At 27.1% G+C, this 26284-nt stretch overlaps 1 protein-coding gene and 1 long non-coding RNA gene across 7 annotated transcripts; one reads left to right on the top strand and one right to left on the bottom strand.

The window, feature by feature from the left end:
• The first annotated feature begins 340 nt into the window (after positions 1-340).
• LOC123261715 lies at positions 341-12416 on the top strand. Its single transcript, XR_006508735.1, has 2 exons — positions 341-430; positions 12181-12416. It is a non-coding gene; the product is annotated as an uncharacterized LOC123261715 (long non-coding RNA).
• On the bottom strand, positions 4220-23247 carry LOC123261708 (glycogenin-2). 6 transcript variants are annotated; one of them, XR_006508734.1, is made up of 11 exons: positions 23093-23247; positions 15862-15997; positions 14693-14867; positions 14323-14612; positions 12195-12375; positions 11900-11935; positions 9598-10434; positions 9240-9443; positions 8092-8173; positions 7342-7417; positions 6096-6196 (listed from the first exon to the last, which is right to left on the bottom strand). XR_006508734.1 is itself a non-coding variant. In XM_044723479.1 (10 exons), exons 1-10 carry the CDS (start codon positions 23097-23099, stop codon positions 4773-4775), a joined length of 3372 nt encoding a protein of 1123 aa, XP_044579414.1. In that variant the 5' UTR covers positions 23100-23245; the 3' UTR covers positions 4220-4772. The 6 variants fall into 6 exon arrangements, 5 of the variants coding, with proteins under 5 accessions (XP_044579414.1, XP_044579415.1, XP_044579416.1 ...); XM_044723479.1 differs by lacking the exon at positions 7342-7417 and having other exon boundaries at positions 4220-6196; positions 23093-23245; XM_044723480.1 differs by lacking the exons at positions 7342-7417; positions 23093-23247 and adding an exon at positions 17433-17625 and having other exon boundaries at positions 4220-6196.
• Positions 23248-26284: the final 3037 nt, after the last annotated feature.

Below are 26284 nucleotides of genomic sequence, written 5' to 3'. Positions count from 1 at the left end.
AGAGCCATAACAGTAAATAACTAGTACATTATCCGCACAATACAATAGTAATGTAATAACAATAACTAGTATATACAGGTCGCTGATTCGCCGACCAGATCCAACAAAATATCTAGTTAAGGTATGTAAATAGTTTTAATTGTTAAAAATCAATTAATATTTAGTCCCAGTGATTGTTATGAATTTTTTTAAACTGTATTGTTTGCTGGTAATGTATATTATTAGTAGTGCGTCGTATGTACGTCAGAAAAGTCACACGGTCACATCACAGCACAACACTGCGAGTTCCGATTACCGAGAAGTGGCCATACTGCCAGCTACTCAGGGTCGTATCCACGAGACGTCTTGTGCCCTTGACTATCCGCAGATGCGCGATAGATTCTATGTATCAGCTATACTGCGTTCTGTGCAATCTGCTATCATACACCAGGTACTGGATACTTTTTTTTTGTATCACTCCTTATTAAATCAAATGGTATTTGATATATATATATATATATATATATATATATATATATATATATATATATATATATTATTTTTATGAAAAAAATATTTTATTTATAAAAATTATAAAAAATTTTAATTTTAATTATACTGAAATTGAGAGACATAATTTTTAGAATTTTTTTAATGAATATATAAATTAGAGCAAGATAAATTTATGAAAATAATTCTACCTTTAGATCTGAGAAATTATAAATGCAACTTATTTTTCAAGAAAAATAAAAGCTTTGTCAAGTATCTGCTAATTTTAGTATCATTAATTTGAATGAATAAAAGTTTTTAAGTATGAGCGCAAATAAAAAAAATTAGAAAAACAGTTGACCCTGAAGGCCATCCCTGCAAATTCCCGCTAATTCCATACCTAAGCGCTTAAAATTACACTTATGACGCTTTCGAGCTCTTCGAGCTCAAAAATACAATTTATGTGTTATCTTGAGCTCTCCGAGCTCAAAAGTTTTATCAGAATTCGTTGAAACACGATTTTTCTAATTTTCAAACTGCTGTAACTTTTTAATAAATTAACCGATTTTCACGCAATAGGCGGCGATCGATGTGGTTTTTTGAGCTCTATAAATGATTTTAAACAAAAAAATTGATCTGATGAAAAATTTCGGAGTTATTGCAAAAAAAAACTTTTTTCGATTTTTTTCGACAACGATATCTCACGAACGCATCAACCGATTCTGACGCTCTATGTGGTGATCCATGCGGGATTTCAAGGTTAAGAGCTTATTAGTTTTTGAAGTTGATCGGTTCAGCCAATTTGGAGATATTTAAAAAAAATGAAAAAAAAAAAAAAAACAACTTTTTTTGTCACTTTTTTTGCAATTTCTCGAAATCTACAGGTCCGAATCGGTTCCAACTTACAGGAAATCTAAGTTTGGTGAAGTCCTTTCGAATGACACCAACCGCGATGAAATCGGTCAAGCCGTTCAAAAGTTACGAGAGGTTTACACACACACACACACACACAGACGTACGAACATCATCGTGAAAATAGTCAGGAAAGCTTCCTAGGACCTCGAAACTTCGAGATCCGATAAAAACTCGGTTTTCAAAAAACGGGGTAAAACCAATAACTTCCCGATTTTTGAAAATTTTCAATTTTCTTAGCGGGAAGTTAAAAACTAGCAATCTTGCAGTCATTATGTGACTGCCGTGAATTGTGAACTATAAATATATAAAATTTTGCTTTATTAAATAATGACTTTTGATAAATTGCACTGTATTTTCTTAACCATTAATATTTTTAAAGATATAAGCTCATCCCGATGTTACACTCATCAAGAGCTTTCATTTGAGTACCCACATGCATTTTTGATATATTTTTCATATATACATGTATATAATATATATAAATATATGAAAAATTGATGTGGGTACTCAAATGAAAGGTCTTGATGAGTGTAACATCGGGATGAGCTTATATCTTTAAAAATGTCAATAGTTCTCAAGATACAATGGAATTTCTTAATTATTGACATTTTTTAAGTTATAAACTCATTTCTATGTTACACTCATCGAGACCTTTCATTTGAGTACCCACATGGCAATTTTTATATATTTTATATATATGGTATTTCTGAAATATATAAAATATATGAAAAATTGCCATGTGGGTACTCAAATGAAAGGTCTCGATGAGTATAATGTCGAGGTGAGCTTATACCTTTAAAAATGTCAATAGTTCGCAAGATACCAGGTCATTTCTTAAACATGTATCTAGAGATCGAGAATTTTCGAGTGCAGCTTAAATACTTTTCATAATAAATTGATTATCAGTAAGAATGATACGAAACCTTGAAAAGGCACGAATTCAAGTCAGGACCTTTGTAATGACACTAAATTTCACTAAAAAAACCGATTTTATCATATGACTATTCTGGCCACAAAATTTTGCTTATTCTCTTAATAATATAGATAAATATTTTAAAAATTCGCACTCGTAGAAATTGCAAAAAATGATAAGTTTAGATTTTTCTTTTTTTACTACAATTTTTTTCTTTTTATTCAACAACTAAATTATTGTTATCAAAATAAGCAAAATTTTGAGTTGAAAAAAATTTTTTTCAAATTTCATTAAATTGTTTTATGTATAAAATAAAATGAAACTTTAAAAAAAAAAATTTGTTTGGAATAAGGTTTTAAGATTGGATTTAAAGCTACAGAATATTTAAATTAAACTTTAATATATCGAATGAGTTTCTTCAGATTCTCTGATAGCTTCAACTATTTTTGACGCAAGCGATTTTATTTGCATATGCAAACAATATTGTTCAAATACATTTTCAATAAATTTTGTGAAATTTATTATTTAAATAAATTTATTGATCCGTTAATTATATTTATTTTATTATTTTATATTGAAGTCCTACTCAGTCATTTTATATTAATTCTTTCAAATTACTTTCTCAAAGCCGATTGATTTTATACAAATTAATCTTCCATCTTAATGAATTTTTTTAATTTGTTTCATTTAATAATAAATTTTATATAATTGAAGTTATGACTGTAGTAATTTATTCCAATTGAATTTAATGTCGGAATTGAAATAAAAACAACAAAAGTTTTTTTTTAATATAACTCTTTATTTGTTATTAAATTAAAAAACTTCAATCACTATGTATAAGATTATTTAATCAATTAATTATATAGTAATGATTAATTATTTTTAGCGATTATTGATCCTTAATTAAAGTAATAAAATCAAATTGTTGGGTTTTATTCTAAGCAAAGTGTGTATATGTGCACATCGTAAATAGACTAAGTTGTTAATTTTTATCAAAAACAAGTTCTTTAATAAATTATAAAAACAAACGCTTATAAATAATAATATAAAATAAGAATTCGATTATTATTATTTATCATAAAATTATTGATATATTTTGTAGTGTAAATTATAATGTTTATTTTTACCTTACTTTTAACTTTGTAATTTCAAGAGTCATCAATAGAGGTTGTATAACTTCGAGCGAACCTTTGAAGTAAGTCGATTATTTCTCAAAGGAGTTGAAGATCGCATTATAATTTCATTCGTAACCAGTTAATCGAATTTAACAATTATTATTTATAAAGAAATTTTTTTTCTTAAGTAAATTGAAGAAATTTATTTAAAATACTGATTATAGCTCATATTAAAATTAATTATTTATATAATTTAAATTTATTAAAAATATTTAATTGATACTAGACAGAAAAAAATAAATTATAAAATATGTTCCGGGTTGGAATTTTAACTTTTTTGACATTTAAATAGCTGTGAAATTATATTTTTGTCATATAATTTTTGAATTTTATCATTCTTATATTGAATATCGAAAATTAATTATCAAAATCATGAAACTGAAATTAACAGACATTTGTCCAATTTTTGATTAAATCTAAGAAATAAATTGGTACAAAAAATAATCTAGAAAAATTTCACTTATAGTTTTGCAATATTTCTACATGTGGATTGTTTTCTTTTTAATTTTTTTTTTTGTGAAAATTAGTTTCTTCAAAAAACTGTCACTTTTTGTTACTTTCAGAATCATATATCAAAATCTCAATTTTAGGGTTTTAAATAGTACTTATTACTCATTACTTATTACTTTTTCAACCTAGAACAAAATTTTATTTCGAATTGAAAAATTGATTTCAAATTTTGAAAATAAACTTCAACTCCTTTATAAAATAAAGTAGTGTTGATAAAGTTAGCATTTTGTCTATCTTGTAATAAATTTCTGTATTAGATGTTTCCAGGAGTGTAAATAATTTTCGTAAAGAATAACTTAAAAAAAAAAAATATTTCAAAAATTTCTGTAAAACTTGTACATAATCAAAAACATTAAAAAACCTCATCATTTAGAAGGCACAGTTAATTAGTTTATACATACGCAATGTAAAAACTTCAGTTACTAGAAAAATTTATTTCTTTTTCGTTTATTATAGATCACCAAAAATAGCTTTTAATAAAAATTACATTGAATGGTGATTAATTACATAAAATAAATTATTAAATTTTTGGAAGAGCGCGAGTGTCATAAAATAAACAATAAAAATCATTTCTGCTCGATAAAAGTCAGTCTAAATTTCGAACAATTAATATCAATATCATTACAAATATCTTAATAAAAATATCCATTAAAAAAACAACAGATAAGTATTAAACCATTGACTAGTTGAAATCCTCCATAAAAATGAAGAGCTCATCTCTTCCATCCACTCCCATGAAAAAAAAAAAAAAAAAAAACATATCTTAAATAACCTAAAAGTTATAATAAAATTCACGGAGTAGCAGCCGGGTCTTGCTCTGTTTTTTTGGAGGATTTAGCAGTCGCAGGCTTAACTTTTCGCTTGGGTGGTACGGGAGTTTGGGAACTGGCCGGTGGTGGCGTATCAGGAACCGACGCTTCGGCATCTAAATTTTGAACTTTTGTAGTCTTCTTAATGACCTTAACAACCTTTTTTGGTTTTTCCCCAGTAGCGCTGCTTTCGCCTGTATCGTCTGTATCTTTAACCTTTTTTACCACTTTTTTGACAACTTTCTTAGTAATCTTCTTGCCCTCCCCCGCTTCGCTTTCCTCCGACTTTTCTTCCGAACTCTTCTTCACAATTTTCCTGATGACTTTCTTCTCCGGTTTTTCCTTTTCTGGCTTAACAGGTTCCGGCAAACAACCCGCAACATCAAGAGGTGGACTTGTCGGTGGGGTCGCTTCAATAATGGTCGGAGTACCCGGAATTACCAATTCTTTCGGTAAAGTTCTCTCTTGTTCTTTAGCCGCTGGTTCTTCAGGTACAATGGCGCTAGTTTGTGGATCTTCTGGAGGTTTGGTTTCAATTACTATTTCAGCTGGTTCTACTTTAGGTTCTGGTGTAACTTCTTCTGTAGTTTTAGGCACTTGTTCAGGTACAACGTTTTCAGCTAAAGACACTTTTGAGCTAAGTTGGCAGCTTTCTGATTCAACAGCTTCAGTCTTTTCGGAGCTCGAAGTTCCTACTAAACTTCTACTACAAGTTCCAGTTGGTTTTTTACTTTCAGTTTCAGGGATTGATGCTTGTCTTCTTACAGGAGCAGGTTCTGGTGCAGAAATTGGCGGTATTGATCTTGGAGGCGCATTTATAAAGTGCAAACCAATGTCCAGGCCGTTTCCATTGGGCTGCATCAACGGCGAAGCTTCTACAGAAGGTGATTGGGCAGGTGGGGGTGGTTCCAGGGGTGTTTCGACGACAGTCGATATCGATTCTTGGATAGGGGCTGAAATCGAGGAGATAGCTTCTTCAGTCACGGGTTTTATGTCTTCGGAAACAGACTCTTTTATGTCAGCCTCCAAAACAGACTCTGCTACTTGGATTGGAACTGGACTATCAGCAACTGTTCTAATGCATGACTTTTTTGATGAAACGTCCAGTTTCAATTCAGGCTTATCTTTTGAATCCTTTGGGCTTGCTGTGAATCCTAGTGCAATTGCCGGTTTTTCTTCTTGTTCTTGTTTAGATGTTTGTCGGGAGGTCTCGCCAGATTCTTTAATGCACAGTTGTGGAGCTCCCGAAGTAACGCTCAAAATAGGTTCGTTTTTATTTGGAGCTTGAGATGTTTCAACAGCTGGAGATGATATTTCTTGGATACTTTTTTCGGATGACTTTTTGCTTTCTTCTGGGCTCTTTTTTAGATGACATTCCGCTGCTACATCTTGGCTAACTTCTTTTGCTGTTAGATTTTAAATATTTAATACTTATTAATCATTATTGTTTAATATTAATAGTAATGTTAACAACTTTTATGATTCATGCTTATTTTTTTAGATTTTTTGTTCATTTTTTTGACATTTTAATTCTAATTTAATGACTGCGATATTTATGGAATGGTTGTATTGCTTGAAATTATTTATTACTTAGATGATTCGAATGAAAATTGTTTAAAAATAGATTAGTAGTAATTTTTTATTGCAATGGAATCTAAATATATTTTCAAATACCCGCTAAGTACATTGGGGTACTTGAAAAAAATTCCTCAGCATTTTAAACTCTGGTAATTGGATCTATTTTTAAGTCCCAAGTATGTATTTTAAATTGAAATTAATCTTACAAAATTATAAATGGAAATAGATGTTCGATAGTTTTTAAATAACAAAAGATTATACTGTCGGAGATCTATTTCTGTTGATTATAAATTTGTATGATTTAATAATTAATTGATATTTTATGATTGAAGTTAAAAAAGCTGTAAAAGCACACAAACAGCGGGATGCATGATTCTGTTTTTAACGAAATAGTTTAAAGGAGGTGAAAACCATGTAATGTTATGGTTATGACAATGAAACACTATTATGATCACAATTAAATTTATTTTATTGATTTTTGTACCAAGAAAAACCTTCTAACGATTTTATTATATAATTAAAATATGAATTTTTAAGAACATAATCTAAGAATTAGAAAAATTTCGTAAATTGTCATGTATTTTTATCTTTTTTTACTTATAAAATTTTTATTGAGAATAATTAAAGATATTAATAAATATTTTGAATTTATTACAAAATTTCTAATAATTAACAATCTAAATTTTTATTTAGTTATTTTTAGTAAAAAAATAAAAACAAAAAATTTAATTTAAATTTATAAAAGTAATCAACTTTACATTATTTTCAACTTGGTCCAACTTGCCTCAGTAAACAATTTATGCTTACAAAAATAGGCACTGATTTATCTTGATTTTTTTTTATATAATAATTCGTTATTAAAAATAATGCCGTATTGATTAAAGAAGTCAAATAATCACAGTTCATTATATAATAATATAAAATTGACTTTTTTAATCACAAATAATTAGTAATAAGCCTTAAAAATATTTACCCCAGTAAAGCAAAACGATAATACAAGATGTAGCAATATTATGGCGCCATAGTCTGTTAGTCGCTCTCCTCCGTTCCTGTTTTCAAACACTCAAACTTTATAAAAAGGTACTCATAATTTTTAAAGTTTATATTTTATCATAAATAAAAATATCGTTGCATATGACTCATGCTTAATAAAAAATAATAAATAAATCCAAACGTCATTAATGCATTTTTCACGTTAAGTTAGCGCTAGCATTTTCAAAAATTTCAAATATTCCATGTTTATTGTAATTTTCTTCAATTGTTTAAATTAATCCTTTTATAAAAATATACTTTAATTTTTGAGTAAATTCACCATTAATTATTATAATTTACAATAACGCGTTCCTTTTACAGTTATTTTATTTATCAATATTCCACACTGAGAGCAAAAATTTCTTTTGAAAAAAGTTAGCAATATTGTAACAAGAAATTAATTTGTTGAAAATTTTTAACAATTTTATTTCTTAGCTAAAGAAATCAAAATTTTGCTCAGTAACTTTCTTATTAAAATAAAGTTTTCTAAATATGATAAAAAAACAATTTTAGATAAAAATTCGCAATTTATATTCAAAACTGTTTTTTTCCAAAATTTTTTGTTTAACTAAGAAATTAAATTTTCAACAAATTTGTTACAATGCCTATTTTTGTTCAAAAGAAATTTTTTCTCTCCGTACATTAATCTTAAATCAATTAATTCTTCAAAAAATTGTCACATATTACATACCCGGTTCGTCTTCCGTCAACGGAGTTTTTGTAACAACTGGAGATTTAGAAACTTTTTCTTTTACATCAGCAACAATAGTTTCCTAAAATATGACAAAAATTTTAAAAGATTGTGTCAACATTCATAACTTTACGGAAAAATTACATTATATAATGTAACGTGGCGCTTCATATAAAAAAAATTAGATATTTACTGTTTTAGATTGTAAAAATTACATTCTAAAATGTAAATATTACATTTAAAATAGTTGTCGTGATTAAGGCATAGTTTTAGAAAATTCTAAATTTTCGTATACTTGTTAAGGATATGATGATACAATTACCCTAAAAATTTGAAGTCGATTGACTACTTATAACCCGAGATGAATTAAATTAAAAATTGGATATTTAACATTGATTGCATACGCTCTCTGCAGTTCTGTGCCAGTTTTTTAGTTAAAAAAAAAAAAAAAAAAAAAAAACGGTTAGAAACTTTCAAAAAACTGACAGTCTTTTAATGTATTTGTTGTGAGTTTAAAAAAAAATAAAAAAATTTTTGACCGTCTAATTACTTATAAATAACGGATCAAAGTTCAACAATTTATTAAAAAGTATATATCGAACAGAAACAATTGTTTGGGTTGCATTTCCACGGGTACAGTCTTGCGTAAAAATTATGGATTACTTAGCTATCAGCTCATATACTTTTGCGGCGCGTATAATCTCTAATATTTTGATAATATTGTACCATGACAATTACCTTAAAGCTGTGAAAATTAACATTCAAAGTTTGAATTTAAAAAATGTTATTTCGAACTGTAATTTTTCTAGTTTTAAATTTGAAGCGACACTTATTACTTATATACTAAGGTTAAAGACCCCATTAGTGGCACCTTTAACCCCTATTAGTGGTACTTTTTCTTTCAATGAAAAAATGGTCTACTTGGAATAAAAATTAAAAATTTTTCTGATCTAAAGGTCTTAAAGATTAGAAATAATATATTCACTATTGAATTTAATGATTTCATTAATTAAATAAGTACCAAAATCAAAGAAAGTGTCAGTAATGGGGTCCCCGCCACTAATGGGGTCTTTTACCCTACTTGTTATGTCATTTTTCCCTTTTTTTTTTTTTCCCGTGTTCCAAAGACAAATAAACAGTAATCTTACTTTCGGTGTGCTTTCTTGTGTTTCAGGCACAATAGAAAGTGTTGTGCATATTTTCTTCCAAATATTATCAAAACTGTCTCGTCCCATGTAGTCTATTTGTCCTTGTTCCCAGCTTTGTCTCCTCATATGTTCTTCCAACGCAACTTGTTCCGGGCTCCTAGCTTCACCTAAAGTTATTTTAGCCAGCGCTCCAGCAATGCCAGCCTATCGGACAAATAAAACTTTATTAATAATCAAAAACCTAAATTTACAGTCAACTATGATTATAATTTTTATAATTAATCATCAGCCATGTTAATGCGCGTAATATTACATCAATAAATACATTAATATATCATAAATCATGACGATTACTTACACATTCAGATTCTACTTCAACAGTGCAATGTATCTGAGACTCATTTTCATTATTTTTACATTCTGCATAGGATTCAGGAAGGGGTTTACTGTTCACATTATTTTTATAAGCACGATCGTGACCGTTAAATTTGTTATCTTCAGTCGGTAGGAAAACTAAATTTTCTGTTTTATCTACAACATTTGGCTGATCTTCACGATTAAAATTTATATTACACTTTGTTTGATCCGGTGAGCTATTATTTGAATTATTTAACGCTAATTGCACTTGTTCGTTGTCGTTAATTATCGATAGTTCCGTTTTTTTATCAAAATTGTCAGTACGTAAAATTTCATCGATAATTTGATAACAATTAAAATTTTTTATGTCAATCGTGTAATTTTTTTCAATACTAGTATTTTCATTATTACTGTTATTATTATAATTATTATTATTATTAGTTTTATTAGAAATTTCTACAGTGTCGCAGAACCTATCCATCGAAACTGGAAAATTTGTTCCATTTTCAAGCGGAATTTCCGTCGATTCTTTATCAAATTCTTCATGATTTTGCTCACAAACAAAAACAGAGTCATTTGAATTAGTATTGAGATTAATATCGGAAGGGTGATTTAGAGAATAATTACTATTACTAGTTACAGTCGGTTCTACGTAACTATCCCAGGGATCTTTGAATTCATAAAAGCCCGTGTCAAAAATTTTGTCAACTTTGTCGTATGTTGAGTCTGTCGACGTGTGATATTCATAGTGAATTGATGTTGAAGATATGGTATTTCTAGATGGTGGAGAAATGGGAACATATAAATTGTGCTCACGTCGTGCCAAAGTGCTGGTGATCTATAAGCCAAGCGTAGGTCATGCCAAAAACAGAAAAATGCATACTAAAATTTTATTGTTAATTTATTATTTATTACAATTAGTTATCAATTAATTGATCTTTTTGAAGTGAAACTTCTTTATCGACGTATTAGAGAAATTTTATAGCAATGTAAAAAAAATTGTCACGATTTTTGGTTACACGCCATGTTGTTTTTTTTTTTTATCAAAGTTTAGTATAGCAACGCAAAGAGTAAATCTAGTAAACATTATTAATTCTAAAAACAATTAGAAAATCAAAATATGTACACGTACATCTTTTTTAATTATTCGTTTCTAATGATTTATTAATTCGTTTTGAATTCTACAAAATCATTGCATATCTACAAGATTAACTGTCGTCATATAATTGTATCACTTTAAGTAGATAATTCCAATTATTTACTCATAACTTGTGTAATTGAATAAGTTATTAAATATCAGCTTTGAATTATTTTTACTAAGTTATTACATGAAATATGATTATTAAAATTCATTATATAATTTTTGTAAGCTCATTAACTAATTTTTGGATTAAATAATGCCAGAGTCTAAATAATGACAACAATCGTAATAATGATGCGATCATAATTGATGAAATAAAATAATTATAATAAGAGCAATGATAAAATAAATTACTCATATTATTTGTATGCATGTCTATAATACTGAAATAGCTTTAATTTAATACGGAAAAAATTTTTTTTCTTAAGCCTTATCGACCCAATTTCTGTGAAGTTGTAAATAGTAAAAAAATGATATGTCGTAAAGAAGTTTCACTTCTTACCTGTGTACTCTGGTGTATACACACATTTTTTTTTTTTTATTAGAATATTAAATTTATTACAAATTTTTGCATGTCTTAAACACTTTTGTAAATTTTTTTTTAGATAAAAAGTTCTTAATTTTTTCGATTCAAAAAAATTTTTTCAAACATAAAAATATTGAATTTTATTTTTGTCACAAATTAAATTTCAAATAGCCCACTTTTTTTGAGATCATAAAACGCTGCTACAGCGCCACCTGTCGGCGATTTTCAACGAGAGTGAATGAAATATCAAATACACTATATTTATTTGTAATAACAATTAGTATTGATTAAACTAATTAAAATGGCTTTCTGGTAGACAAAAAAAAATAAATGGACTACTATTTAGAAGAAAAATAAAGTCATAAATTATAAGTAAATAGAACAATTATTTTTGTGCTTAAGACATGCAAAAAGTTAAATCATAAAATCATACTTCAAAACAAAATAAAAAATTGAGAAATTTCGGTACAGAAATATTAAAATATTTTTAGATTATTCCGAGGCGATCTTGCCAATTTCTCACACCTCGAAGAGTAATTCAATATTATATTTAAAATTTCTTATAAACCGATATTTTATTATTGCGCAATATTATTTATTATTGTATATTACATAAATAACATAAAAATATCTTACCTCGCTAAGATGCGGATCCCCGTGTTCATTGCTTAGCTTGCGGAATCAGTAAAAGGTAATAAGCATTACAATAATCACGCAAAAATAATAATCATAAGTCATTTTAAAATAACATACATTAATAATTATTATTATATTGGTCTATTATTGGTTTAGTAAAAAAAAAAAACTTGAATATATTAATTTCACACTTCAAAAATATCTATTAGTGATTTAAAATCATTTTGATTACATTCAATTTGGCATAGTTTCAATTTTCAATTATAGTTTTTTGGTTTTAGTAGAAAGTACCTACCATGACTGGTGACAATTGTGGATGTACATCTTCGCAAAAGATGTTCCACCAGAGCTGAAGAAGGGACTGGAGATGTTGAGAATCCGAAGAAGGGTGGACTAGTGATGTTTGAGTGTCAAAATATTGCAACCACGGTTTGGTGCTACCGATGAAATGAATTATTCTTATTTCTGATCCAAATCTGCAGGGAAAAAGTAATAAATAGTCATATTTTAATTTTTACGTACTACTTGTAAACTTCACTACTAATCAATTCTAAAATTTAATGTGATTTCAGTTAAAAATTTTTTTTGATTTTATTTGTTTCAATTATTATTTATACTGCTAAATGGAGAGCCGGTTTTTTTGTCCGGTTGTACTGCAAAAACTACTGAACCAATCGGAATAATACTTATATCATAAGATGCAGCGTGTTTTGGAGAAGGTTTTGGTATATGATATGGTGGTGATTACTTATCCGGAACCTATTTTTTTTGACTTAGAAATGAATTTTTATTGTAACTAAATTTATTCTATTCGATTGTCATTTGTTTAAAATAAATTCTTTAATTCTATTGGTTATATTTATATACTAGGCAGATTTCTTCACTTATAAGACCTGCAATTTCTTTAACTGAAACTTTCAATGCTCATTACAAATTTTTGTTTTTTAAATCAATTATTATTCATTTTTGTAAGAAAGACACGGGAATGTTATAATGATTGCACATTGAAAGTTATAATTAATATTACTTAGAATAATTACATGGATAAAAGGTGTATACCAATTCGATAGAATTGGGAATCTCTACAAGTCAAAACAATACTCTAATTAAATTTCAAGTCCAGATCTAAAAATGCAATTCTATAAAGCGCCCAGCGGAGCGGACGAGTAACAGCTAGTTTAGAGTAAAAAAAATTAGGAAAACGGTTGACCCTTAAGGCCATTCCTGAAACTTCCCGCTCATTCCATACTTAAGCGCTCAAACTTCATTTATTATGTTTTTGAGGAATCCCGGAAAAAGTAGACCTGGAAAAAATTTTAAGTCATGAAAAATTCATATTATTTCAGATTTATTAAATTTCTATTATTATTATAATTTTTATTTTATAATAATTTCAATGAAATAATATTAATTTTTCATAATTTAAAAATTTTTTTCGGGTCTATTTTTTCCGGGTCTATTTTTTCCGATTACCGTTTTTGAGATCTTCGAGCTCAAAAAATAATTTTCGTGTCATTTTGAGCTCTCCGAGCTCAAAAATCTGATAGAAGTTTAATGAAACACAATTTTTTGAGTTTTCAAACCGCAATAACTTTTGAATAAGCGGTGACGTTAGCCGAGTCGTCTAAGGCGCATGGCCTATAGAGAACTCGGACTAACTTACCGGCCAGGCGTGGGTTCGAATCCCAAGCTGGTCTTAGAAACCAACTTGGTTGATATTCGGCCCTTGCCGCGTAGGTTAAGATTTACACAACCCAAAAAGACCCAACGTACCACTCCCAACAGTTAAAAGTCGGCGATATGACCACAGCAGTTAAAACCGACTCTAAATAATAATAAATAAAAAAAAAAAAAAAAAAAAAATTTTGAATAAATGAACCGACTTTTACGAGGTTGGAGGCATTCAATACAGTTTTTTGAGCCTCATAGAGAATCTTTAAGCTTGAATTGATCGAACTAGGAATGTCGAAGTAATTAAAAAAAAAAACACTTTTTTCGGTTTTCTCTCAACAACGATAACTCATGAATGAATCAACCGATTTTGACCGGACTTAATAATTAAAAAAAATTTGGTCACTATATTAAACAGCCTAACTAATTTTGAAATTCTAAATAATTTTTTTAACTTTCCGCTAAGAAAATTAAAAATTTTTTTAAATGTCTTAACAGCCGGTTCCTACGATTGCAGCTTTATATTTCTCTCTTAGATAAAGAAGAATTTTGAAAAAAACGCTCTTCTACGTTATAGATTTTTTAATTATAAAATAAACGTAGCACTAAAATAAACCCGACCAACAGAGAGTTAAACTAGCAATAAAAATCATAGAAATAAAAAATTTGAACCTATAAGTTTAAAATTAAAAATTGTCTTATGGTAAACAAAAGAAAAATTATTATTAATAATTATAAAATAAAAATCTTACTGTTTGTATGCCGGCAGATAAGAGTAAGAAGCAGTAGAGCACATGTTGTAGATAAAAGGTAAGTGTTTAGAAATATCTTTATGTGCCCAGTCACTGAAGTAAAGATTCAACAGACCCTGGTCGCCACCATCAAATGAACCTTTTGAAGTCGCAAAAGCTGTTAATGATGCGAATGTTTGTTGTGAAGGTTTGAACACAAAAACACCGGAGTTGAAACAATCAGGCCAGCCCACATCTGGAGCTGCTGATAATTCTTCGCGCTCGAAAAGCTCATCACAGTTACGGATCACCTAAAAATATTATGTTATATATGAATTTTATAATATATACAATTATTTTCTGGTAAAATATAATGTAATATTTAACTTACAAGTGCATCAGCATCAATAAAGACACATTTTTCGTACTGTGTCAATCTCCAACAGTGTAACTTGGTAAATGTTATTCCCAATTCCGGTCTCGCTAGAAGTGCCAAGTTTGCTTCGTCTTGAGAATCAAGAACATTTACTTCTTTTACTAATGAAAAAACTGCCGACAATTTTTCCCTTTGAACAAATTAATCCTTTAATTTTTATTTATAGTTCAAGTTGTGCATTGAATTCATGTTAATAAAAAATTTTTAATATCTAAAGAACCTTAAAATTGACTTAATTTAATAAACATCAACAAGAATTCATTATTATAAAAATTGTGTGGGTTTGTCGTCATGATTGACGTCATTGCATGCAATTGATCAGTCTAAATTCTTCTAGCATAAGATTTTTTGAAATTTCATCTTTTTAACTCTAAAAATATTCTTAACCGTGAATTTTTGATTATTTAATTCAATGGAATAATTATTTTTAATTAATTAGTTATATATTTTGATTATCAATTAGATTATTTTTGGTGACTTACGCAATTTTTTTTAAAAATAAATATTTCTTGATAGTATTTATTTTTATAATTCATTTTTTTAAAGTAGGTCTTGCTCTAAATTTTTAAAGCTTTAAAATCTAGTAAATAAATACTAAAAATTTTATTTTTAGATTAAATGTTATAGTTTTAATTTTGTTGAATATGAGCTTTGTTTTATATTTATAAAATAGTATAATATATATTTTAGTTCTAATTTCTGATATAAATATAATTTAATAATAATAATAATAATAAATTTTTACAAATATATTAATAAGTTAGCAGGGATTAAAAAAAACTACTCAAAAAATTAATTTTTAATGGATCATTTTTTATATTTATTTTACAAAAATTAATTAATTCTTTAATCTTTTTTGCCTTAAATATAAATATTTCCTTATTGGTAGTTATATAAAGTTAAGATAATTAAAAAAATAAATAATAATCAAATATAACTGAAGTTTTAATAGTTTCAAGTTTAAGTTGAAGTTTGAGGTCAAACTTAAAAAGTTGGCATCAACAGATTTGGCGCGAATCAATTCGACCATTAACTTTAAACTTGATATTGAAATTAATTACTTAAATGAAGTGTAATTTAATTTTTTAGCATGATAATTTATGACCGATTATGTAACAAATTACCTCATAGCAGCTGTGACACCTGGAGTGATAAGAACAGCGAGATCATGTTTAGTCCTGACTCGTCTCAATGCATGGGCTAGAACAAGAGCTCCAAGGGAATACGAATCATTGGTAACGAGTGTTACCCATGCGAACCCTGAAAAATAAATCAATAAATTACAATATCAAAAATAAAGATAATGATAAATTTTATTGAATGAAATTTTAATTTTTGTTGGATGTCAATGCCCATCAAATGAACTTTAGTTCCGCCTTTATTTTAAGCAAATATTAAAATTCGCGATAAAAGAGTTCAGTGTCTTATCAAATAGTTGTGTAATTACCGATTGAAATTTATCATCCCGTATTCCGGATGATACTTTACCATTCTATAAATTAAAACGATTTAGATAATATATTCGCTACTAGAAATTTGTTAATTTATTTTTTATTTTATCAGCACAATTTTTCAAGATACTTTCAGTTTATCTTTCAAGCTTTGATGAAATCGATGCAAAAGTAATAAGCCGGGAATGCCTTGAGGTGCCAGAAAGAAAGATTCTGAAGAATATAAATGGCGTAATGCCAAGTCTTGATATATATTTAGGTGTCTTCGAGTTTAATTTGCGTCTTATGTGCATTGTTACTTTTTAAATATTATGATTATGAAACTAGTCGTTCTGGCACTGTAATTTTTCTAAAATAAGTCGTAAATTTGAAGTAAAGAATTACAAAGATACTGAAAAATTTTTAATTGAACCAAGTATTCATTTTTTATAAATGAAAAAATTTACGGTGTTCACATTTAATTATAAATTTCTTGACCAAAATTCAAAATTGAATAAAAAAATTAATTTATTTTTATTTTGCAGTTTAAAATTTAATCGACTGAGTTTCAAAAATTTTTTGATATTTTATTCATAAAAAACTCGATTTTAGCCGAAATTTTTATAACTAGCTATAATTTTAATTTGAAAATATTATAATAAATATATTGAATTCAAAAAATTTTAATTATATTTAGAAATTTATTATTTACTATTATATAAATCAAAAAATAAAGTTTGAATATTCGAATTATATTTTGTAAAGATAAGAATTTAATCAATCGCACGAGGCATGATATTCAATTTTATCTTAGTAAATAAAGTATTGATTCTTTATTTTTTTCTATTGTGCGCAGTTGGTATTTGAACATAATTTTACTAGTGTGAATCATTTTAAAAATAAATATATATGATTGTGATGTAAATTTTGTGGGCAACTAACAAATAAGATTTGGCACCTTGCACATATGATGCCGTGGTGCATCAATTGCGTTTGTTAACACGTGTCGACAAATTTCGTAATTTAATAGTAAATTAGACGTGTCTGGTTTTAAAATTATTCTGCAGCATCAATATTAAAAATATTTTAGCGGAAGTAGAAAATAAAAAAATTCATTTTAAAATCTTAGGAAATAAAAAAAATTTATTAATCCAAAAATTTTTTGCTAATAATTAAAAAAAAAAAATTTTTTTTAATTTTTATTACTAAAGTTTTAAATTAAAACAAAGAAATTTTTCTTAACTTTTACGATTTGTTTTACTTACATTAATATAAATTAAGGGAGACGATGAACTCGGAACAATAAGTTTTCAACGGATGACACCGGTGGTATTCCAATTTTATAGAACATTTTTTTTTCTATTTATAAGCTTGACGTTTTAATAGGTTCTAAAGCACGACTGTTATACTGTTAGTAATGTTAATGATTATTTTGATACTTAGAAATTTTTATTTTTGCAATAAATTATCTCAGAAGCTCTTAAATAAAACATTAAATAAAAAATAGTTTTTTCTTTAAGTGCAATGAAATTTTATTTGCAAAGCGTAAATTCTGTGACAGATGTTAATAAAAAAAATTATCTTATTTTTATTCAATTTAATAGCATATTATGTTGTTATTGTCGTTTGGTTACATGCCCAATAAATCTATACGATTGTAAAAATTAATGACTCACACTAAGATTAAATTGGAACAAAATATTAAAAAGCGCCGATAAACTCTGCCGATTAGATACATTATGGGTGTTTTTTAAATTTGTTACAAAAGTTTTAAGTGAGTAGCGACTAATGACTACAATTTAAAAATTCGTGTCTTAATTTACCTGCAAAAATTTTATTTTTTATTTAAGCCATGCAGAAAGCTATGAAAGTTATTTTTTTTTTTTTTTTTTTTTTTTTTTTCTCTAAGAGGGGTAAAAAATCTTCAATAAGACACCAACTGGATGAAATATGAAGACATAGGTGTTGGTAGTGTGGGATTTTTACCCACTAAAAACATCCCCTCTCATCTGTGGTACCGTTTAATTCCGGTGCAAATGTTAGAATTTCATTCTATTGTAATTTCATATCACCCGGCGGCTGTATCTAATACGGTAGATAAAATTACTATTTGTTACTTGAACCGTTATATTTTTAGTTTAAGAAAAAAATTTTTTTTCTCTTTATAAATATTTTTATTGAAAATTAAAAATATTTATATTAGAGCAAAAAAATTTTTTCAATTTTTAATAAATGAATCGTTTATTTGAGAAACTCCATAAGTCAAAAATACTAAATTTTTCAGGGGAAGTAAAAAATATTTTTCTCGGTTAATTTTTAATTACTACAATAAATTATAATGATTCAAAGTTGATTGACTTATGAGGTTTCTCATCAAAATGAACAAAATAGTGATAAAATCATTGATTTAGCAATTTTTCGCCATCAATCATTTATTATATTTATGAAATAAAGTACGAAATATGTATTGAAACTACAATTAACGAAAATAATAATAAATAATCATTTATTTTAAAATTCAAATTAGTGAACTGAGAGTCAACGATAAAACATTTTAACTTATCACAATCTAACTTTATAAAACTAAAATTGCGAAAACTATTTAAATCAAAGTGTTTAATAGTAAATATAATTTTCTTTTATTTGATAGTCTTCAACTTCAGAATTTAAATCAATGAAATCAGAGTCAACAAGCAAACAACATATTTTTAATTTTAATCCTTTAAACGAATATTACCAAACTCATTAAAATTTAGGTATTTAACAGTAAAGTTAGTTTTTAATTATCTGATAATCAATTGTTTTAAAATATAATAAAAAAATAATTTAACTTAACTTTATTAAACTAATACTACAGAAATTATTAAAATTCAAATATTTTGCATTGAACTGAATTTTTTCTACTCAGAAAAAGTTTTTTTGGAAGAAAACAAAAAGAATCTTATTTTTGGAATGTTTAAATTGAATGTTTCTTCAAAAAAACTCCATAAGTCACTGACTTATGGAGTTTCTCAATGAAACGAGATTTGTATCGATCAATGGATTTAATATTTTTTGGTGCTAGTATACGTGAGGGGAAATTCAAAGAACCAAAAAATAAACTCGATTTCGAAAAAAATATGACTTATGGGGTTTCTCAACCAAACGATTTAAACCTTCCCGAGTCAGAATAATGAACCTATATGAGCCTACATGAACCTACATGAGCCTACAGAATAATTTTCAATTGTTTTGATTGATATTATTCAATTTATAAATTGAATTTTTAAGTTTTTTTATCAATAAATTTTTAGTTACTATTTAAATTTATTTGTAATATACTATTTAATATTGGTATAAGTGTATTTTGCGAGGTTATATTGATCAATCGAAACAATTAAAGATAAAAATATCGATCGAAACAATTAAAAATTGTCCTGTAGGCTCATGTAGGTTCATGTAGGCTTATGTAGGTTCATTATTCTGACTCGGGTTGTAAAGAAAGATTTGGTGATATAAAAAGTATAAAAAATTTTAAGGATGGAATATAACAGCGATTAGCTTTTAAAAAACTAATATTAGACCAAGACTCAAGTGTGTAAATCCAATTGAATTAGCCTGCGATGATGAGATGTGGGTGACGAAAGAGGAAACCCAGTATATGGCCAGACTTAACTGAAGATCTGGATTTAAATGTAATCATGTTTCATTGAAGAGAAAAGAGAACAACAAAAACTAACTAAACTCAGTTCTTGTCTTATCCGGGTGGACAGTACCAGTAACTCGTTGCCTTCTACAGTACATATTGAATTACATATAAAATAAAATATATATAAATATATATGTGTCTTATGTTTGTATAGACATAGAGAAACTGTAACTGAGCATTAAAAAGTTAGCTTAGTTGTCTCTAAAACCTTGATAAGTTCTGATTAAAGAGGTCAAATTGATTATCGTACATCCTATATTCCTATAAATTATATTGATACCTTGTGATGTATCGATAAATTAAATAGATTGTTTTTTTTACGTTTTGAATTATGAAAAAATATTTTTTATACTTTTTCTTCAGTCTTGAAATCATTTGTATGTCCAGTAGCTGGATATAAAATATCATATAAAATACAAAGTACTTTACAGTGGAAACTTGAGATTCAGTAACGTCGCGACGAAGACGCTAGAGCGTCGCTTCCATGCGCTTATATTTACGCACAAGACTTACATTCTCACTCTAATTTTTTTTATTTTTATTTTTTTATTCACCACTATTCTGGTGGCTCATAATAGAACGCCATTTTCAACGAATCCCATTTTTATTATGATTATGATCATATACATTTTAGAGTGCGGCTGAACTTTTTGTTTTAGAAAAGTTTTATGACAATTTATTGGGTAGTAATTTCAAACTCCGATAACTTAAATCACAATATGGGTAATTAGTTTTTATTCAAATTCTGGCTAAAATATTGGAGATACGAAAAAAGTATGCACAGAAAAAAAAATTAACTTGAATCAAGTAAATAATTATGAAGAATTTCATCTGATTGATTTGAGCGGAAAAATTCTTAATCTAAGAATTTTTTTTTCTGCTTTGAGTAAATTTTACTTGATTCAAGAATTTTTCGTCTTAATTCAAGACAATGAAACTCTTCAAAATTATTTATTTGGTTCAAGAATTTTTCTCTTAATTCAAGTTAATTTTTTTTTTTAGTGTAGTAAAACTTTTTTTGTTGGAAATTCAATTCTTTACAAAAAAAATCCTCATCAATTTTATTAAATCTCTCATATTTTAAGCAGAGTTTGAGTTAAAAAACATTAGAGAATTTTTTAGAGAAATAATTTTTGTTTGAAATTAAAATTGTGGATAAAGTTTTGATGATACAGAAAAATTGTAAGAATTTTTTAGTTGAAAAATTAAAATTTTCGATAAAAAAATATCGTACTAATTTTATTGTATCTTCTATTTACAGATAGAATTATTTTTTTTTTTAATTCAGATTTTGAATACACATTAAAAATTTTCTTGTAAAATTAACATAATCATATTTGAAAAGAACATATTCGTAAGTAAGATAAAATAACTTGAGAGCCCAGGGTTGGGAGACATCACTTATTTTCTCAGGTACAAAATATGAACGATAAAGTAGTGCTAGTCCATATTTTGAACATATGCATACCTGCTAGCTTGGCCTGACGGTCAATTTACATCTTTCTTAAATTTTCATGACTGACATTTATTTATATGACCTACAAAATATTGTTATAATTCATTTTTTGCTCATATAATATTATATTTAAAATTCAAAGGATAAAATTTCCATCCTAGAAATCATAAATTTTTTTTTCTTTAAAAAAAGAACTATAAAAAAATTAGATTTTGTACAATAATATCGGAACACTACGAATGAAAAATAAAAAAAAAATTACAATTTTAAATCAAATTTTTATTTTAAAAAATTGCGTATTTTTATTAATATCCGGTAAATTTTAAACTGCTCTCCCTCCCTGTTATATTAAGAAAAATTCTCCATTTGCTTGTTTCTTCACATAAATATTATATGAAGAAATCGGCGAAAAATTTTAAACTTTAAAAAAATTTATCAACAACTAGTCATAAATATTAATTTTTCTTTTATACCCAAAAATAAGTCGCACAGCAGTTGTGAAAAAGTATCAAATTAATTTAAAAATCCTTGAATACTAAAAAAAGAAAAAATTGCTTTCATAAAAATATTTACAAGTCAATAAATATTTCAAACAAAATTTTCGATGTAAAATATATCAGTTTTATAATATGAGGTGTCAGAGACGCAGACAATTGAAAGCATACAAATATTACGGATTATAATTTAAATAATCTAGATTACGAAATATTGCCACCTTTCATAAAATAATATTCAACAGTAACAATAATAAAAAAAGATATATATTCATCATGTTTGTTCCTAAAATCGGTAAAAAAAAGTGCATAACGAGAGTTACAAAAGGATGAAGTGTGTGTCTAAAAATAAAGACTGAGGGCTTTAGAATCATCTTCAACCGCCACTAAAATATCTTTTAAAGATATAATTATAATTATAGTGTTTTTGTAGCCAACACACTGATAGAAGGATTTATTTGTATCAAAAAAGATTTGTTAATAGTTAACAAATCATTTATTAAAAACCACTTTTTACTATTAAACAAATATTTTTTAGTATTTAAAATGATTTGTTTGTATTTAATAAATCTGATATTCATTTATTAAATATTAATAAATCTTTTTAAATACTAAGAAATATTTATTAAGGAGTAAAAAGTGGTCTCTAATAAATGATTTGTTAAATATTAACAAATATTTTTAACTATAAACAAATCCTTTTATCACTGCAGATTTTTAAGTCTGAGTGATGAAAGAGATCGTGGTTAATTAATTACAGAAATAAGTGATTAACTTTATTTAATTAAATTGTTAATTGAATAATATTGGTTCGATATTCAACTGATAAGTGATATGAACAATTTGAATGGTAATTTTTCAAAGAAGGGTTAATAGCGCAAGCGCCGTAACATTTGTATTGGTGAGCGGGAAATGAGGCGAGGATGCTGAGAATTGATTTACGATTTATAATACTGACGGAGTTTGCAAGTTTATTAAGAAAAATTCTCCAATTGGTATAAATATAATATTAATAAATGTTGTAAGGTTTTTACCAAAATTGAATATTGCTTGTTGATGAAAAATTTAAGTGCTGTAATATAAAAAATCCCTTAAAATCAATGATTAATTTTAAAATAAATAACTTTGTATTTGAAGGTCATTTTATCAAGACCGGTTGCGGGCGACGTTTGCGCACTATATATCATAAGAAAAAGAAGAAGTTACTCTTAAAAGATTCCGAATAAAATTTGTAAAAAAATATATTATGATATTAAATATTTAAATAAATAAAATTTCAGGTCTTACCTCCCATTTTAAAGATATTTAGTACGCGGTACGGCTGATAAACAATTCACTGGTCACAAATAATATTTTGAGTTAATAAAATAAGCTAAATGGTAATAAACGTGTGTCTTGTTTCGTTGACGATACACGAGTGGCGACTGGGCGAAACATTTAATCCGTCCTCGCATCTTCTCCTACATGTATATTTTTGGGGAATAGAAGTCAGCTTGCAGGTTTTAGGCTTATCGGTATGTCGGTAACCTAGGAGTTAACGTCAGTTTATTTGATTTGTATTTGCCATTTTATCGGTACTCCGTCAAATAGTACGTTGATCTAACTTTTTAAAATATATTTATACAATATTTTAAGAAGAAAAATGCTTAACGACGTAGTTTTTCCAAAATATATACGTAACAAATTATTGTTCAACTAGCTATTACTCGCCCGCTCCGCTGGGCGCTTTATAAAATTACATTTTTAGATCTAGACTTGAAATTTAATTAAAGTATTGCTTTGATTGCTTTGACTTGCACAGATTCTCAATTCTATCGAATTGGCATGCACCTCTTATCCATGTAATTATTCTAGCTAATATTCATTGTTACTTTCAATGTGCAATCATTATAACATTCCTGTGTCTTTCTTACAAAAATGAATAATAATTGATTTGAAAAAAAAAAATTTGTAATGAGCATTGAAAGTTTCAGTTAAAGAAATTGCAGGTCTCATAAGTGAAGAAATCTGCCTAGTATATAAACATAACCAATAGAATTAAAAAATTTATTTTAAACAAATGACAATCGAATTGAATAAATTTAGTTACAATAAAAATTCATCATTTCTAAATCAAAAAAATATAGGCTCCGGATAAGTAATCACCAACATATCATATACTAAAACCTTCTCCGAAACACGCTGCATCTTATGGTATAAGTATTATCTCGATCGGTTCAGTAGTTTTCGCAGTATAACTGGACACAAAAATCGGCTCTCCATTTATTAGTATAGATATGTTAAAAAAAAAATTCCTTGAAAATTTAAGCCCTTAACTTTAGCTCTAACTTAAAAAAAAAAAAAAATTAAAATCAAAAAGCAAAAAGCAAAACTTACCTTGAAAAGTCTACACTGAAAAAAAACTTAACTTAACTCAAGAAAAATTTTTGAAACAAGAAAAATTTCTTAGTTTACGAATTTTTCTATTCAAATCAAGAAGATGAAATTCTTCAAAAATATTTACTTGATTCAAGTTAATTTTTTTTTTCTTTTTAATTTTCAGATCTGGCCATGATAAAATTTTTTTCAATGTCATAATGTTGACTGCGAGTAAGGTAAAAATTCGCATTCAAAAGGATATTTGGATAACTTACTCTGATAGCCATGCTAAGAGTGAAATTTGCAGTCGATCTGTGTCCGGAATCAGCAACCAACTTAATATAACGAGAAGAGATGAAAAAGGAAGAGTTATTTCAGTTTAGTTGACAGTAAGTTGCTCTGCAATTTGACGTCAAGACTTAACGTATAAGCTCTTTCAGTTAATTTATAGTAAAAGGGTTGTAATGAAAAGGAAAACTCAAAAACGAAAATAAAATATAAAAAGAGAAATGAAAAAAAAGAAAACTTAACAACGAAAAAGAAAAAAAAAAGACATCAAATCTAAGAAAAAAAAAAACAAAGCCATTAAAAGGAAAAGGAATAGTAAAAAAATCAAAGCGCATCATAGAATTATTATAGTAATTATTACAGTCAATACTCATAGTTCATTAGATCAAAACTTTTTTTGCTTTATCTAGCCAATTTCGTCACAAGTAGCTACTCATTATAAAAATCTACCAACGTTGTCTAAGGTTACATACTTCAACAAATTTAAACGTATGCGCTTTTTTATACTTTTCTTTCGTAGGTAAAAGACTTGAATCGCCTATACACTAATAGAACCCCATTAAAATACTGCTTTTTTATAACGTGTTAAATAGAAACAGTATTGTGAGTTCATTACTACATATACGTAAGCGAACTCATTTATAATTAAAATAAAAAATACTTAAGTAATGACAAAGAACATGAGAGAAAAGGATTTTAGATTAACTCAATTGCAGAATTTGAGTGTTGAGACAAAATGTCTGAATAAATTTTGACAATGTTTTTTTAACTTCTCGCTAAGAAAATTGAAAATTAAAAAAAATTGGGAAGTTATTGGTTTTCCCCCGTTTTTCAAAAATCGAGTTTTCATCAGATCTCAACGTTTTAAGGTCCTAAAAAGCTTCCCGCGGTGATATCATACTGTCTTTTGAACGGCTTATCCGATTCAATCGAAAGAATTTAGCGGCGTTCCTAAAAGTTCCATTTCCCTTAGATTTCTAATGCTAGTATGTTTTTTTTGCTTTTAAATTTCTTTCTCTCAATTTTCTCTTTTATTCAGCGTTTTCTTTTTTCTCTTCAATTTCTTCAATAATCATAATAATACTTTCATTTTCAGTACATGCCTGTTTATTATAATCTTTACTCTTATTCTCACATTGATCCACCAATAAAATTAAAAAAAAAAAAATAAGAAAATTTATCATATAAACTCAATGTCCATCTATTGGATAAAGGTCAGAAAAGTGTCACCAATAGATAGACACTAAATTCTATAATTTTTTTTAGATTTTATCATTAAAATATTATATTTATAGCTTTGTTAGTGAAATATAAGTGTAATCAAACGTACAAATCTTACTTTTTAACTTCCCGCTAAAAAAATTGAAAATTTTCAAAAATCGGGAAGTTATTGTTTTTACCCCGTTTTTCGAAAATCGAGTTTTCATCAGATCTCGACGTTTTGAGGTCCTAGGAAGCTTCCCCGACTATTCCCGCGGTGATGTCACCGTGTGTGTGTGTGTGTGTAAATCTCTCATAACTTTTGAAAGCATCATCCGATTCGATCGAAATAAGCGGCGTTCCAAGGAGTTCCTTTGCCCTTATAATTCTGATACTAGTTTACAGAATTTGAGTCGATGAATTTTGAGAAATCTCAAAAATAAAATTTCCAAAAATTCGTTTTTTTTAAATATCTTTTAAACGGCTCAACCGATCGATTCCAAAAACTAATAAGCTCTTAACCTCAAAAAACCACGTCGATCGCCACCAGCCCGGTCAAAATCGGTTGATTCGTTCGTGAGATATCGTTGTCGAAAAAAATTGAAAAAAATGTTTTTTTTAGAATTTCTATGA

The sequence above is a fragment of the Cotesia glomerata genome, linkage group LG3, assembly GCF_020080835.1.
Source record: "Cotesia glomerata isolate CgM1 linkage group LG3, MPM_Cglom_v2.3, whole genome shotgun sequence".
In the NCBI taxonomy this organism is placed as follows: domain Eukaryota; kingdom Metazoa; phylum Arthropoda; class Insecta; order Hymenoptera; family Braconidae; genus Cotesia; species Cotesia glomerata.
This window is presented reverse-complemented; position numbering and strand designations above follow the sequence as displayed.